Source organism: Equus przewalskii, chromosome 32 (assembly GCF_037783145.1).
Source record: "Equus przewalskii isolate Varuska chromosome 32, EquPr2, whole genome shotgun sequence".
In the NCBI taxonomy this organism is placed as follows: domain Eukaryota; kingdom Metazoa; phylum Chordata; class Mammalia; order Perissodactyla; family Equidae; genus Equus; species Equus przewalskii.
This window is the reverse complement of record NC_091862.1, coordinates 19,586,865-19,601,765: the sequence shown is the minus strand read 5'-3', so window position 1 is coordinate 19,601,765 and position 14,901 is coordinate 19,586,865. Positions and strand designations below refer to the sequence as shown.

The 14,901-nt window shown below is 37.7% G+C and overlaps 1 protein-coding gene across 12 annotated transcripts in view; it reads left to right on the top strand.

Annotated features, from left to right (window-relative positions):
• ADGB (androglobin) overlaps nt 1–12,556 on the top strand; it is a 172,641-nt gene extending 160,085 nt beyond the window's left edge. For all 12 annotated transcript variants that reach the window (XM_070603277.1, XM_070603275.1, XM_070603276.1 and 9 more), the window contains 3 exons: nt 5,112–5,202; nt 5,903–6,086; nt 11,501–12,556. In XM_070603277.1, coding sequence (XP_070459378.1) covers nt 5,112–5,202; nt 5,903–6,086; nt 11,501–11,686 — 461 coding nt within the window. In that variant the 3' untranslated portion in view covers nt 11,687–12,556. The remainder of the gene's footprint in view (nt 1–5,111; nt 5,203–5,902; nt 6,087–11,500) is intronic.
• Nucleotides 12,557–14,901: the final 2,345 nt, after the last annotated feature.

Here is a 14,901-nt window from a genome sequence, read left to right as displayed (position 1 = left end):
TCACTTCTTTTGACTCCACACATTGGAATTTCTTATCAAACACAAACTTTCTCCCACGCTTAGTTAAAGATCTGTAAATGAAAATATAATTAAATTGTGCTATGAAATTGTTTATTTATTTGCTAACAAGGTCACCTTTATGTTGAGAAAGTTGAATGTAATCACGATTCTTCACACCAGCCTCGGATAGCACGTCACCGCCATCATGGTGTAGCCGTCATTTTTTCCCAGAGCCCCAGACCAGTGTTGTGAGGGTCTGAGGCCTGTGCTTCCGCGTCAGCTCTCCTGTTCCTCATTTCTTCACACCTTTGGCCATCCGAGTCTTCAGACATCTGCAGTGGAGTTCACATAACTGTAAAAGAGTGTGCTTTTGGGTGGGAAGGAGAGGGCAGGAAGCAGGGAGGAAAGGGAAGAGCGAGCGGGAATGGAGTACCTAGGCCAACTTCAAAACATTCTTAAATGTGTTTTATTGTAACTTTAATTTAATATAAAATGATAAGTTGAATTATGCACCATCAAGAAAAATTGACTCCCCCTCTTTCCAAGAAGGGGTGTGCTGTTGCGTGGTTCCAGGACATCCTATAGCACTGAAACCCTGCCATGTGCCCCAGGATTACAGTCATAGGAGGAGTCCTGCTTGAGAACCATGAGTCCAGTTGTCTAGTTGTGCTCTGCAATTCCATGTGTTGCTCCCACCTCTGCTGTTGGTCCACCACAAATTGGTCCTCATTCCTGGAGAAGCATCTCCCATAGGAGATTATAGACCCTGTGAGAGCTTTACGTGGTCTGATCTCCACGTTGTCATAGATGTTTGTGACTCCTCCAAAGCTACCTTATTCTTGCTACTTCCCATTTTCATATAGTAGGTAACTTACAACAACTTTCCTCATAATGCCAGAGGACATATAAATAACACCATTATGGATTTTACTCCTAAACATTCTTCCTCAACATCAAGCCATCATCAAGGTCAAGGGTCCAAACATTACTTTCAACTTCCCCGTTTTTTTTGGAGGCCTCTAGAAAGTGTCTCTTCCAGAGGTTACAGGTGATCTTTGTTTTTGTTTCCAATTTCTTTTCCCCAGGCTTCATAGTCAGTTAAACTATTCTTCACTATGTTTTTTAAACAGCAGTTCTCACACTATCCGCAAGGAAGGAAGTTTTCTTCTCTAGTCTGTTGCAAACTGAAATTTTTGTAAATATAGTAAAATGACCCAGTGCGTGACCAACTGCTATAAGAATATTTCTAAATGCATCCTCTCACTTTCATAGCTTATCCCACAGAGGACAAGTCTGCTGTTGGAGGATGGTCCACACACACACACACACACACACACACACACACACATATGCTTTGAGCTGCACCGTTCCAGAAATCCGAGACCTTCATGCTACACTCACACTGTATTCTGATACAACAAGGTTTTGTAGATAAACATGAAGATTAACTTTCTCTACCTCTTTCCCACCCTCTGTTTAAATATATATTATTTGGCAAGATATAAGAAAACACAAACATCTAATTAATCATAAAACATTTTCTTTCCAGTTAGAGTCAGCAGAATTGGTGTCTTATAGAAACAATTCAAGTTTGAAATGCCAGAAATATACCCAACAAAAGTAGATATGTTTGTGAGAAAAGCAAATTAACTTTAGAAATTTGAGATCCCATGGTAACCATGATGAAAAAAGAAAAGTTATTGGCCACTTGTTTCTAGAAGAGTCATATTATAAAATGTCAGTACTTCAGGAATGTTTTATTGAATGTGATAAAATGAAAAACAATAGAATTCATTTTTTTTTTTGAGGAAGATTAGCCCTGAGCTAACTACTGCCAATCTTCCTTTTTTGTTGAGGAAGACTGGCCCTCAGCTAACATCCATGCCCATCTTCCTCTACTTTATATGTGGGATGCCTACCACAGCATGGTGTGCCAAGTGGTGTCATGTCCGCACCCGGGATCTGAACTGGCAAACCCTGGGCCACCGAGAAGCAGAACGCGTGAACTTAACCGCTGTGCCAATGGGCCGGCCCCTAGAATTCATGTTTTAATGATGGAGCAGAGTTGGAATTTGTATTACTATATTCTGTTTATTCACGTATATCATGACTTCATGTATTTTTGAAAAAACGAAAAATTAATTTGGATGTTATTGCTTTCTATGTTTTTTTAAAGGCCTACATCAGATTATATTTCTGAATGAATGATCACCTTTAGCAAGTTGCTGTAAACTAAGCACTTTACAACATTGCCGAGGCTGTTAGAACCACCTGTGCAAAGCAGGAGTGAATACTAGTCAGGGTGGGATGGGGCATCTTGCATGGCAGAGTGATAACCTGGCATTTCCTCTCCCGAAAAAGCAATGATAAACTGGAAAAAAAATGAGTAAGAAAATTTCAAAGCTCTGAAAGGATACAATTAAATGAAAAATATTTGTCAAAAATAAGAACAACAAAAACAAATGAACTCAATTGTATCAGCTTCCTGTTGCTGCTCTAACAAATAAGCACACACTTAGTCACTTAAAACAGCACACATTTCTTACAATTCTGGAGGGCAGAAATTCTCAAATTAAGGTGTTGGCAGGGCTGCGCTCCTCTCAAGGCCACGGCAGAGCATCTTCAAATCTTTCTGTCTCTTAGTCTCTCTTTCGCTCCCTCCATCTCTCTTTCCTCTGCGCCCATCACCTCATCTCCTTCCTGGATCCTTTCTTTTCTACCTGCCTTTTTTTCCCTTATGTGTTCTTGTGATTACATTGAGCCCAGCTGAATAATCCACAATCACCTTCTCATCTCAAGATCCTTAACTTGATTGCATCTGCAAAGTCCTTGTAAGGATGGACTGTGGACGTATTTACACGGATGGACATATTTATAGGTTTCAGAGCTTAGGATGTAAGACATCTTTAGAGGTCCATTAGGCAGTCTACAACAGCTGGTAAGGACAGCAAGGATCTAAGTGTTTAACATGAGGTTCTCTCATCAACCCGAGGTCTGTAGCATACTAGCCATGAGGAAGAGCAGCCTTGGCGCCAATGCTGGGAGAGGTTTACCTGATTTGAGGCTCCATGGAAAAGTTCCATGCCCTCGGGCATTGTCGCAAATAATAGTGACCTTGGTTGCAAACAATGGAATGGCTAACGTCACAGCTGCCTGAGACTGGGATACTAGTCAGAGCAAGCAACAAATCAGTCAAAAATTGAACAGGGCGATCTTGGTAGCAAAACAGCCTAAGATCAAGAACAAGGCAAGATGTCCACTTTAACCACTTATATTCAACATTTTAATGGAGGTTCTGGCTAGTCAATCAAAAGATAAAAAAGAAAGAAAGAAAACACATCTATATCAGAAAGGAAGCAGTAAAACTCTGTTGTCAGACAAATTGATTCTATATACCGAAAATCCTAAGGAGTCAGGGGTAAAGAACCAAGAATATCATCTAGAACTAAGTGAGCTCAGTGAGATTACATGATACAAGATTAATATATAAAAATTACTCCTATTTCTACATATTATCAATGAGCAAGCAAAACATGAAAATAAGAAGACAACTTCATTCCCAAAAGCATCAATAATAAATGTATGGAAATAAAGTCAACAAAAGTGCAAGACTTGTATACTGGAAACTACAAACAGGACTGAAGGAAATTTTAAAATATCTAAATAAAGAGAGAGGCAGTCCATGCTTTTGACTAGAAGACTAAGTGTAGCGAGAGAGTAATTCTCCCAAAATTGATTTATAAATTCAGTGTAATCCCCATCAGAATTCTAGTAGACATTTTACAGAATTTGACAAGCTGACCTCAAAACTTATATGGAAATGCAAAAGACCAAGAATGAACAAAATAATTTTGATAAAGAACCAAGGGAGAAGATTTTTACTTTGTGATTTCAGAACTTATCATGAAGCTAACAACAATCAAAACACGATGATTTGGCAATTTCCTAGATGGTTAAATGTAATTTTACCGTTCCTGCTTACATGAAATGTCCAGGAAAGGCAAATCTATAGAGACATAAAATAGATTAATGGTGGCCTGGGGCTTGTGGTGGGAATGGAGAGTGACTAAAAGCACACAAGAGATTTGATGTAGATAGCGGAAATGTTTTGCAACTGGATTTTTGGTGCTGGTTGCACAACGCTGTAAATTTAAGCAGTGAATTAGACTTTTAAAATGGGTGAATTTCACGCTATTCTAATTATACTTAAAGAATTTCTTTTTTAAAAAAAGAGATTAAATGGTCTAGAAAGGCTGAGTGGTTAATATCTTAGACTCTAAGTCTCTTTCTTAAATCTGTTCTTGTGGGTTCATATGGGGCTACGGAGTAAAAAGCTCCCGCTAATTTGATTTTCAGTGCTTGCTTATCATATATAGCCCACTCCACTGGACTAAAAGTTTCTTGAAGGTAGGATACTGTGTCTTAAACACTTTTTCATTCCACCCCCATAGCCCCTAGTATATCTTTTCACTCTAGAATAAGCACTCTGAATACTGGCTCATTTAACCTACTTACAATGAAATTTTGTAACCTCAAGTACGACTTTTTCCATCTCTGTCTTCATTTAACTATAGAGTAATATTTTGTTACTCATCTTATGGGGTTGATTCATTTTGTCTGTATTCATTTTGTCATCTCCTTCATTCTTCTCTAAGTACAGTAACACCAGCTAGAGGATAAATATGAAATATAATTATATTTTATTAAAGTCATATTAAAATCATATCAAATAAGGTAAGTCCAATCAACGGTTGTTGATTTTTTGAGGAAGGTTAGCCCTGAGCTAACATCTGCCCCCAATCCTCCTCTTTTTGCTGAGGAAGATTAGCCCTGAGCTGACATCTGTGCCCATCTTCCTCTGCTTTATATGCAGGAGACCTGCCACAGCATGGCTCGACAAGCTGTGTGTAGGTCTGTGCCCAGGATCCAAACTGGCAAACCCCAGGCCGCTGAAACAGAGTATGCCAACTTAACCACTACACCCCCGGGCTGGCCCCTCAATGGTTGTTTTTTAACAGAAAATATTTTTTTCAATTAAACTGAGATGTAACAGTCATTTCGTTAGTCATCGTTGATTCATTTTTGAAAGCCTAGGACTTATTTTTTAACAGGGCCTCATTCACGATCCCCAACTCTTTTGGAAATATCTCCTCAACTTATTCGAAAAGAGCTAGAATGTGTGGACTTAACTCAATATGTTCGGTAAGTTTTAATAAACATGATTAACACAGACATCTGTGTTCATGGAATTTTGGATACATTGCCAATATGCAGTTGCTAAACAACTAAAATTTGAAATTAAATGCTTAATATATTTTCAGTGTATCTACATTTTTAGAAGTGCATGATTTTACATCTCAAATTTAGCAAATGTTTTGTTAAATCAATCATAAAAGCATTTAAACGTTTTTTGCAAAGATTTAATTTGTAGCCTCATTAAGGTGAGTTGAATCATAGAAAATTCCCATCATACCTGCTGCTATTATTTATTGAGAGTCAGTTTTCTTAAGAACTAGACAATAAGATTAATAGAGAGAGATAGTTACTCAAGCATATTTGTAAGTTTGGAAACATTTTCAAAACTATTTACCTTCATCAATTAAAAAGGAAAACTTGCAAAATATTCTCATAGCTTCAAACACCGGTTCCACAAACACCACATCAGATGGCACATCTAATTTTACTGATATTTCCATAAAATAATTTCCTAAAATATCAATGATCCAATAAATGGAGCATAGCCCATCTAAAATTAATAGTTTATTCTTCCTATTCCTAATGTTTGGTTGGATTCAGTCCACCACACCGTTGGTATGATTTTAAATTATTTGAGTTCTAAAGTAAAGTTCATTTCAGAGTTCCCAAATGACTTATGTATCTCTCTGGATGTTTTCATATCAAGGAAAACAAATACTGAGCCTATGCTGCAAACAGAGGAACTAAACCAACAGGAAGCGATGCAAAAAGCAGAGGAGGTCCATCAGTTTCGAGAGTACAGGGCGAGAATCCTCAGCATTCGAGACATTGACCAGGAAGAACGAGTGAAGTCGAAGGATAAAGTCCTGGAGATGTATGGCGAGATGAGGGTGAGTCTAAAGTGCACGCCTGGACCACAGTTGACAAATTCTTTTTATAAAGATATCATAGAATCACACAGTAACCAAGTCAAAAGAGGTCTTGAAAACATTTAGTTCCCAACTTCTCAGAAAAGGTGGTAAATTGATTATACACATCTAATTTTACATACTCTCTGAAATCCCTCTAAAATGCAGTAGTGGGAATCTATCCACAAAATGGGAAGAAAGAGAGAGAAGACAACGACGAAATATTTGTGGAGCTGGAAAATAGCTGGATGAAGATTGCATTAACGGCCTTGAGGCAGCCAAATCCTGAGCTGGCAGTAGAAAAATTCTTAGGAATCAACCAAGTTTGCTCCACAGAATCCCCAAAAGGCTCCGAAATTGGTGGCACCACACATGTTAGGAAGTGAAGGTGAAGTGGGAAGAAGATAAAATCATTGGGTTGGTTTGGTTTGAAACTATTTAAGAAGCCGTTAGAATTGTGGATTGCCACCTCAACTTTTTGTAGCCAGGTGACTGTCACTCCTCCACCCCAGCAGAACATTAAAGGTGTTTTATTTAGACACAGCTCCCCCCCCCCCAAAAAAAAAGATTTCTGTAGTATGAAAGATCAAACAATTAAAATTGGACGTATTATACTAGAAATGGGGAAATTCAACGAATGTATAGGAATGACTTCCACTATAGAGAATGAAGATTTATTGTTTTTCCTCCCTGCCCCCTACAGCACCCACACACACATACACACACACTCCCAAAGACACTGAAGGCTAGAGGACTTTGCAAACATTTCAGCCACAGTGAGATTGGGTTCTCCACGTCCTTCCTAGGATTGGCTGATCTGTGGAATACGCCTATCTGACATCCTTTCTTGTTTGTCCAATAGGGACCTCAAACTGAAGCTATCCAAATCTGTATTCTATAAGTCTTGCCCGCCCTCTCATTTCAGCGCAAACATAACACTCCACCACTATTCTCCATCCTAGTAAATGACAATTGCATTTTCTCAGTTGCTCGAAGAGCAACTTCGGAGACATCCTTGACTTCCCTCACTCCTCACGTCTCATCTATTAATAAAACTTGTCAGCACTACCTTGAAAATAGATCCCAAATTCAAACCCTTTTCATTCTCTCTCTCCCTACCATCCTAGTCCAAACTGTCATTCTTTTCCATTCAGAGTGTTGCTACAGCCTCCTGACTTGTCTCACGGCTTCCCTCTCTCCTTTCTACAGAGCAGTCTCTGCTCAGCAGCCAAAATGATTGTGTCAGTCAGGAAAGACAGTTTTATCCTATTATCCAAATAGCCCCAATGTCTCAGTGGCCTAAGACAGCGGATGGCAAACTTGTTTTCTGTAAAGGGCCAGATAGTAAATAGTTGTGCCTTTGCAGGCCATATGGTCTCTTTGCAGGCCATATGGTACTTTGCGACCATATGTTGCATCTACCCAACTCATTAACTCATGGATAACTCATTGTCATTGTGTCATTGTTAACACAAAATCAGTCAAAGATAATACCTAAATGTGTTCCAATAAAACTTTATTTAGAAAAATAGGCAATGAGCCAGATTTGTTCCACAGACGTTAGTTTACCAACCCTTGGATTAAAACAAGAAGAGAGTATTTCCCCTCCTGGCTACATGTCCAGTGAGTTCAGTAGAGGGTCCTTCATTTGCATTGCATATTCACAGTTCATTGGCCAAAGCAAGTCACATGGTCACATACAGCTTCAGTGAGGGAATCAAGCTTGCTAACACCTGGATTTCAAACTTCTAGCATCAATAACTCTGAGATAATAAATTTCTGTTATTTAAGCACTCAGTTTGTGGCACTTCATTACGGCAGCCCAAGCAGGCCAATACAGAGTGCAATGCTACCATGTGGCTGGAGGAGAACTGGAAGTATTCTAGGATTTGCACTAATGGTTATCAAAGTACATCCTTAAAATGGAGGGTGGTGTCATTTCACTCCTCTGGTGGCTTCACATTTCACTAAGAAAAAAGCCAAAGTCTGTACTAGGACTCTACGTACCCTAGTGCCCACTTTCTTCTCCTTTCTTTTTCTCTACCATTCTACCCTCTTTTCTCCTTTTGTTTTTTCCAGACTGACTTTGCTCTTCCACCAACAGCCAGGCATGTTCCCACCTGTGGGTCTTGAACCTTGCTCTTCCTGCAACATCCTTCCTTTAGAGAGCCAAATGGTTTACAGCTTCACTTTATAATGTCTCTCATCTGTTGTCTCTCCATTAGAGAGATCATCTGTAGCTAGCCTTTGAAAATTAGCACCCTTCAAAATAATGAAAGCACTTATCCTGTATGTATATTCATTTATTGTTCTAACATGGAAATGTATATATATTAAATATACATACACTTTTAATCTATCTCCACCAGAATATAGACCATATGTGAACAGAACTTTGTTTCAATTCACAGTTGTATCCCCGGAACCTGGAAGGGATGTCTATTTCACAGAAATTTCTTTCATAAGAGATATAAACAAATATTAAAATTATATAGATTCATGGGTCTGGCCCTGTGGTGTAGTGGATAAGTTCCCCATACTCCACATGAGTGGCCCAGGGTTCACAGGTTTGGATCCCAAGAACAGACCTACACCACTCATCAGCCGTGCTGTGGTGGCAACCCACATACAAAATAGAGGAAGATTGATACAGCTGTTAGCTCAGGGTTACTCTTCCTTAGCAAAAGAAAAAAAAAAAAGAATTACATAGACTCAATTCATCATGGAGAAAATAGTTTAAATTAAAATATTATAAGATAAAAGGGAATTTCAGGATTGCCAGTTATGTTTTCTGTGTTTAATAGACAAGCAAATGCAGTAGATGGGGAGGAGATAAGGAAGAAATATTAACTTGAATAGTTTTGAATTCAGATCCCATTCTTTAAGTGTGAGGGACAGAGAAGCACCCTAATTTTGACTGAAGCTACCTCAAGACAAACATGATTAGTCTTATGTTTCTTATCAACTAGAAGAAAACATAGCAATCCTCAAGGGATTGCTGACATGTGTTACACTTACTTTATGCTAAACCATTAAGATCTCTCTCTCTCTCTCTTTTTGCTTTTTAAATATGTTCCTGCTATCATCTTGCACTTGTGCAACTGGTTTAGTGAAACCGCTTTTATTGTGGTAGATACAGTATTCTTCTTCTGTCAAAAGCTTTGGTAAGTCTGATTCTGACATTCAGCTCTTCCACCATCTCAACCGAAGTCATGCAAATTGCAAAACCCTGGAAAATTTCATCAAGAATTCAGTGATGAAGACAAAACTGTCATGTCCAGAAGCTTCTCTTCCAGCATGGATTCATTAATTCTTATTTTTCATTATATCATTTTTGAAACAGAAGCAGTCAACAAATTAAACCATAATTGTGGCCATAGTGTCAGAAATGCACTGAAATTAGGAAGCCATGGCCTCTTAGTAAACGTGCGTGAGCACTTGGTAATCACTGCCTTATCTGTAAACATTTTTAGAGAAGCCATTTCATCATCCCTTTCTAGAGTGTTGCCTGGAACTGAAATTGTGTTCTTGCCTATAGTTTTGAAAATTATTCCTCTTTTTGAAAATGTGAACTCTATTTACCTGTGTACAATCTTCTGACACTTCCTATTTCCACAATTTATTCACTCAACATATATTTCTGGGCAGTTTCTACCAGACACTCTCCTAAAGCGTGAACAAAAGAGATAAACCCTTGCCTTTGGGAAGCTTACATTCTAGTAAGGAAATAGGTGCTAAAATACAAACGTGATACATAAATTCATTGTATAATATGAGAGAGAGGGGTAAGTGTTGAGAAAAAAGAAAAGTAGAACAGAATCAGAACACAGTGACTCAGAGGAGATACCAGCTGGAGCAAAGGCCCTAAAGGCCGGAGCAGGCTTCACGTATCCCAGGAAGGACAGCAAGGAGGCATGCGCCATGGAGCAGAGTGAGCGAGGGGTAGAAGAGTGGGAGGAGGTCAGAGGGGAATTAAGGGAGGGGGATGAAGACGGTAAACATTAGGACTGTGAAGGCCACTGAGAGGACTTTAGCTTTATGCTGCGGGAAACATGGAACGATGACAGGGTTTTAAAGAGCAGAGGATTAACACGATCTGACATCTTTTAAAAGCATTGCTCTGGGTATCGTGTGCAGAAAAGATAAATGTAGGAGGCACATAGAAGAGAGTTCTGTGAGGGGACTATTGCATTGAGCACGGGAGAGCTCACCGTGGATTCACGCCAGGCTGGTAGAGCAGAGGTGGTGAGAAGCAACTGAATTCTGGATATATTTTCAAAGTAGAGTCAACAGGATATCCTGATGGATTGTTGATGTATTATAAGAGACAGAGAAGGCTCAAGAAATGCTTTAAGTTTTTTGCCTAAATAACTGAAATGACTGAGTTGCCATCAAACCTGATGGTTTGGGAGGAAAGATAAAGATTTCAGTTTTTGACATTTTTTGATATGACGTGTCAAAATGGACATCTTTACATACCTATTAGACAGATGTGGAGATGTTAACTAGAACTTAGACATGTGATTCTGAGATTTGGGAGAGAGATCTTGGCTAGAGGTAAACAATTGGGGCACTCATCAGTGTGTAAATGAGATTTAAAGCCATAGGGTTAGATGAGATCACCAAGGAAGGAGGCCTAGGATCTGAGACGTGGCCACTTCCACCCTAAGAGATGGAGGAGAAAAGGAAAAGTCAGCAAAGGCTACTGATAAGAAGCAGATAGTGAAGTAGAAGAAAAATTGAGAGGGTGTGATGTCCAGCAAACCAAGTGAAGTCCGTCGATCTGGGAGGAGAGAGTATGCTTACATAAGAATTGGACCAAGAAGTGATCTTAGATTTAGCTCCATATAGGGTCATTGGTGTCCTTGATGAATGCAGTTTTTTTCAAGTGATGAGAGCAAAAGTCAAACTGACAACAAAGATATCCAATAGATTAGGTGATATTATTTAGAAGTTCTTGACGTGTAACTCAGATATATTTTGTCAGGGCTAGAATATGTGTGGGGAACTAGTAATTTATCGAGCACAGTCACTGAGAGAGACACACTGGGCTGCATATTTCATATAGATTATATTTAAACTCATTTAAAGCAGATTGTTAGTTTGCCCAAATCTCTGCCTATTTCTTTCTTCCCCTTTGTTTTCCTCTTCCTGATGCTTTTATTTGCCATTCTGTTAAAATCTCATTTACTCTTTGTTGCTTTCTCATGTCTTATGCATTGATAAACATTTGAGACCACAACCCGATTTTCATCTTTCTTCAATAATTTCCCGCATGAATCTATCGGCATAAGCAAAGGATAAAGGGATTGCTCTCTCCACCCACCCGCCCCCCGCCCTGAGACGTAAGTCTTTACTAGTGGGCCTTATTTGCTTGGGGTTTTGTTTTGGAATAGGACTCCTTAGACGAAGCCCGACATAAAATCTTCACCATCCGGGACGAGTATAGAAATAAGCTGCTGGAAGCTGAGCGCCTGAGGTTGGAGGCGCTGGCTGCGGAGGAAGCAGCGATGAAGGTGGAGCCGGAAAAGAAGATCCCAGCCCCTGACGCACAGAAAAAAAAGAAAGGAAAGAAAAAGTAGCCAGGAGTTGCTGAATACTACCTTTCTTCTTCCGAAGAAGACCCTACTTTTAATGATCAATAACTTCGCTCGTTGATAAGCTATTAGGCTAATTGAAAATAGAAGTTTTCCTACCCTAAAAATAATTTCTGCATTTTAATGTTAATTTGTTATTTTTTCTCAGAAAAGTATTATTTGAAGCCGAGTATAAATTTTTCTAATTTCAATAAAAATTGCCTCCAAATACTTAGATGTAATAAAATTTATATGACTTGCTTTGAATTGCTGCGTTTGTAATTAGTACTAAAACAAAATCATAATGGAGCCAACAGGATTGACTTTGAAAAAGTTAATAATGAGGAAAATAGCTATTGTTATTGGAGAAAATTTTGTCTCGAAAGACTTTAAAATATTAAAATATATGCTTCAGACCTGTGCCTTTTTTTTTTCTTTTAAGCTGAACTTCAGTAAACGTTCCTCATTGGGTAAGGACTGTTGTGGGTTAAGCCCACCCAAGGCGTTAGAACTCTGAATCCTAACAAAGGGTCACAGTAACCCGGACATAAAGCGTGTGATCGCAAACACAGCCCTTCTCAAGTGTACCTGTGTCGTATTTTTTGTAAGAGAGAGAACATGTTCTTGTATGCCAGTTTTCAAAAACTGCAATGAGTGGATTAACTGAGGCACAGAGTAGGAAATTGACTTTTCCCAAAAGCACACTTCCAATTCAAAACTTTCTCAGGTGAAAACTCCCATAGTATGTTTCAACCAGTCAAAGCTGTTTCACTTTGATAGGTGATGTTCCTTTTTTTTCATTTATTTAAATCTCTATTATTAAAAAATTTGATTTTTTATGTATATGTAATTTTACTTATTAAATATGTAAACACATGCATTTTTTCCTTTATTACTCTTTGCCTTTACTTTCCTTCAAGATCCTGTGACCTCCCAGTAATACATGGTAACAACCTACTATGAATGTTTCCATATTTTTCACTGATCCTGTATAATCATACATCAATATTTTATATTACGTAATAGCTTGTTTTACAAAATTACATTTTATTACACATACTTTGCTGTATCTTGATTTTTCTCACCAAACAATACAAAATCTCTTCAAGTCACAAGCAATTCATTCTTTTTCATTGCTGCATAATATTCCATGGTGCAAATATATCCTAATTTATTTAGCTAATTCTCTATTGATGAATATTTACTTTGTTTCTAAACTTTGCCATATGAGCTATCCACTTGAAAATACATGGGTGTGTATCAGAATATTCAAATAGTAACATTGGTATTCTTTATTCTCTTCAAGTTAAATAAAATTCAGTTGCATATATCTTGTCCTTATAATTAAATCATAAATCTTTAATCATCAGTCACTTCTGTCAAATCTTTCTTATTGCTGTCATTATTTGCTTGATTTTTTTCATTTTCTTTCCTCTTTTCTTCTTTTCTTGCTATACTGTTTCACTTCTCTGAGCTTTTCAGTTTTGACTTTCCCAAAGCTCTGATCATTTTGGTAATTTTTGGTGGCTTGTTTTGAATCATTATACTACATTTTTCTTCTGGTTAATGAACACTTCCCTGCTACATTCTCATTTTCTATCTGAATGTGATTTCTTCGTTGTCATCTCGTTATCTTTAGTAACTTGTATGGAGTTAGATTTTTCTCAATATTTAAAAAAGATTTGTTTTCATGAACTATGAGGAGGACAGATAGTATGAATAACTTTCCCAGGTTTATGGATGGAGGACTGCTTCTGTTGTAATCATCACACATTCTGTGTAACCACTTCTTTGTCTTTCAGAGTTAAGCCTGGTTTATGAAGCTTTTTGTTTTGTTTTGGTTTGGTTTTTGTCTCTATGCTTCTGATTCCTAGACTTCTATAAACCTTGGTTTCCAAGGCAGAAGTCTCATCTTTAGATATGGTACTTTGTTGCTACAGTACTCCAGAGCCCTCTCTTGTGCACTGCTGGCGGGAAAGTAAATTGGCTCGGTCACTGTGGAAAACAGTATGGAGGTTCCTCCAGAAATTAAAAATGGAGCTGCCATACAATCCAACAATACCACTTCTGAGTATATGTCCAAAGGAAATGAAATCTCTATCTTGAAGAGATATCTGCACCTCCATGTTCATTACAGCGTTATTCACAATAGCCAACATATGGAAACAATCTAAGTGTCCATCAACAGATGGGCGCGTAAAGAAAATGTGAGAGAGAGATATATATACGAATAATACTCCATTGGAATACTATTCAGCTACAAAAAGAAGGAAATCCTTTCATTTGTAAAAAACATGAACCTAGAAGTCATTATGCTTTGTGAAAAAAGCCAGACACAGTAAGATCAATACTGCGTGATCTTACTTATATGTGGAATCTAAAATAATCAAACTCATAGAATCAGAGAGTATAACTGTGGTTATCAGACACGGGGCAGTGGGAGGGGGGTAGCGTGGGGAAAGGGGAGATGTTCATCAAAGAATACAAACTTTCAGTTGTAAGATGAATATGTTCTGGGGAATGTAATGTGCAGCATGATGACTAGAGTTAGTAATATCGTACTGTGTACTGGAAATTTGCTAAGAAAGTAAATCTTAAGTGTTTTCACCACACACCAAAAACAGCATGGTAACTATGTGAGGTGATGGATGCATTAATTAATTTGATTGTGGTCATCATTTCACAATGTATACCTATATTAAATCATCACGATATACATCCTATATGTATATAATTTTTTTCTATTATACCTTACTAAAGCTGCTAAAATACTAGTTGCAATGATAACTAAAAAAAAAAAAAAAAGGTTACAGTGCATTCTGGACTTTATAATCTACAGAGAAGTAAAGTGTAGACAACAATCACCCAAAGGACAGGAAGTAGAGATGAAGATATACCAATGTAGCTTCTTAAATAATACATAAATTCCTAGAATATTATTTGAATGAAGGCTGTGAGAACTTCACGAAATATATTGTTAGTCTTAAACTTTTAGTAAAAAATGAAACAAAGATAATAAGTCATTAGTGAAATGAAACACTAAAAATAATTAATCCAAAAGTAGTTTAGAGAAAAGGGGAAAACAGCAAAGAAAACTGGTAAGAACAAAAAAGAGATAGCAAGATGGTAGAACTAACAAAGTATTTTCTAATAAAAAATAAATGTAGTGCCCAAACGTTAAAATAAGGGAAAAATAAAATCAAAGTATTTTGTAATGAGAT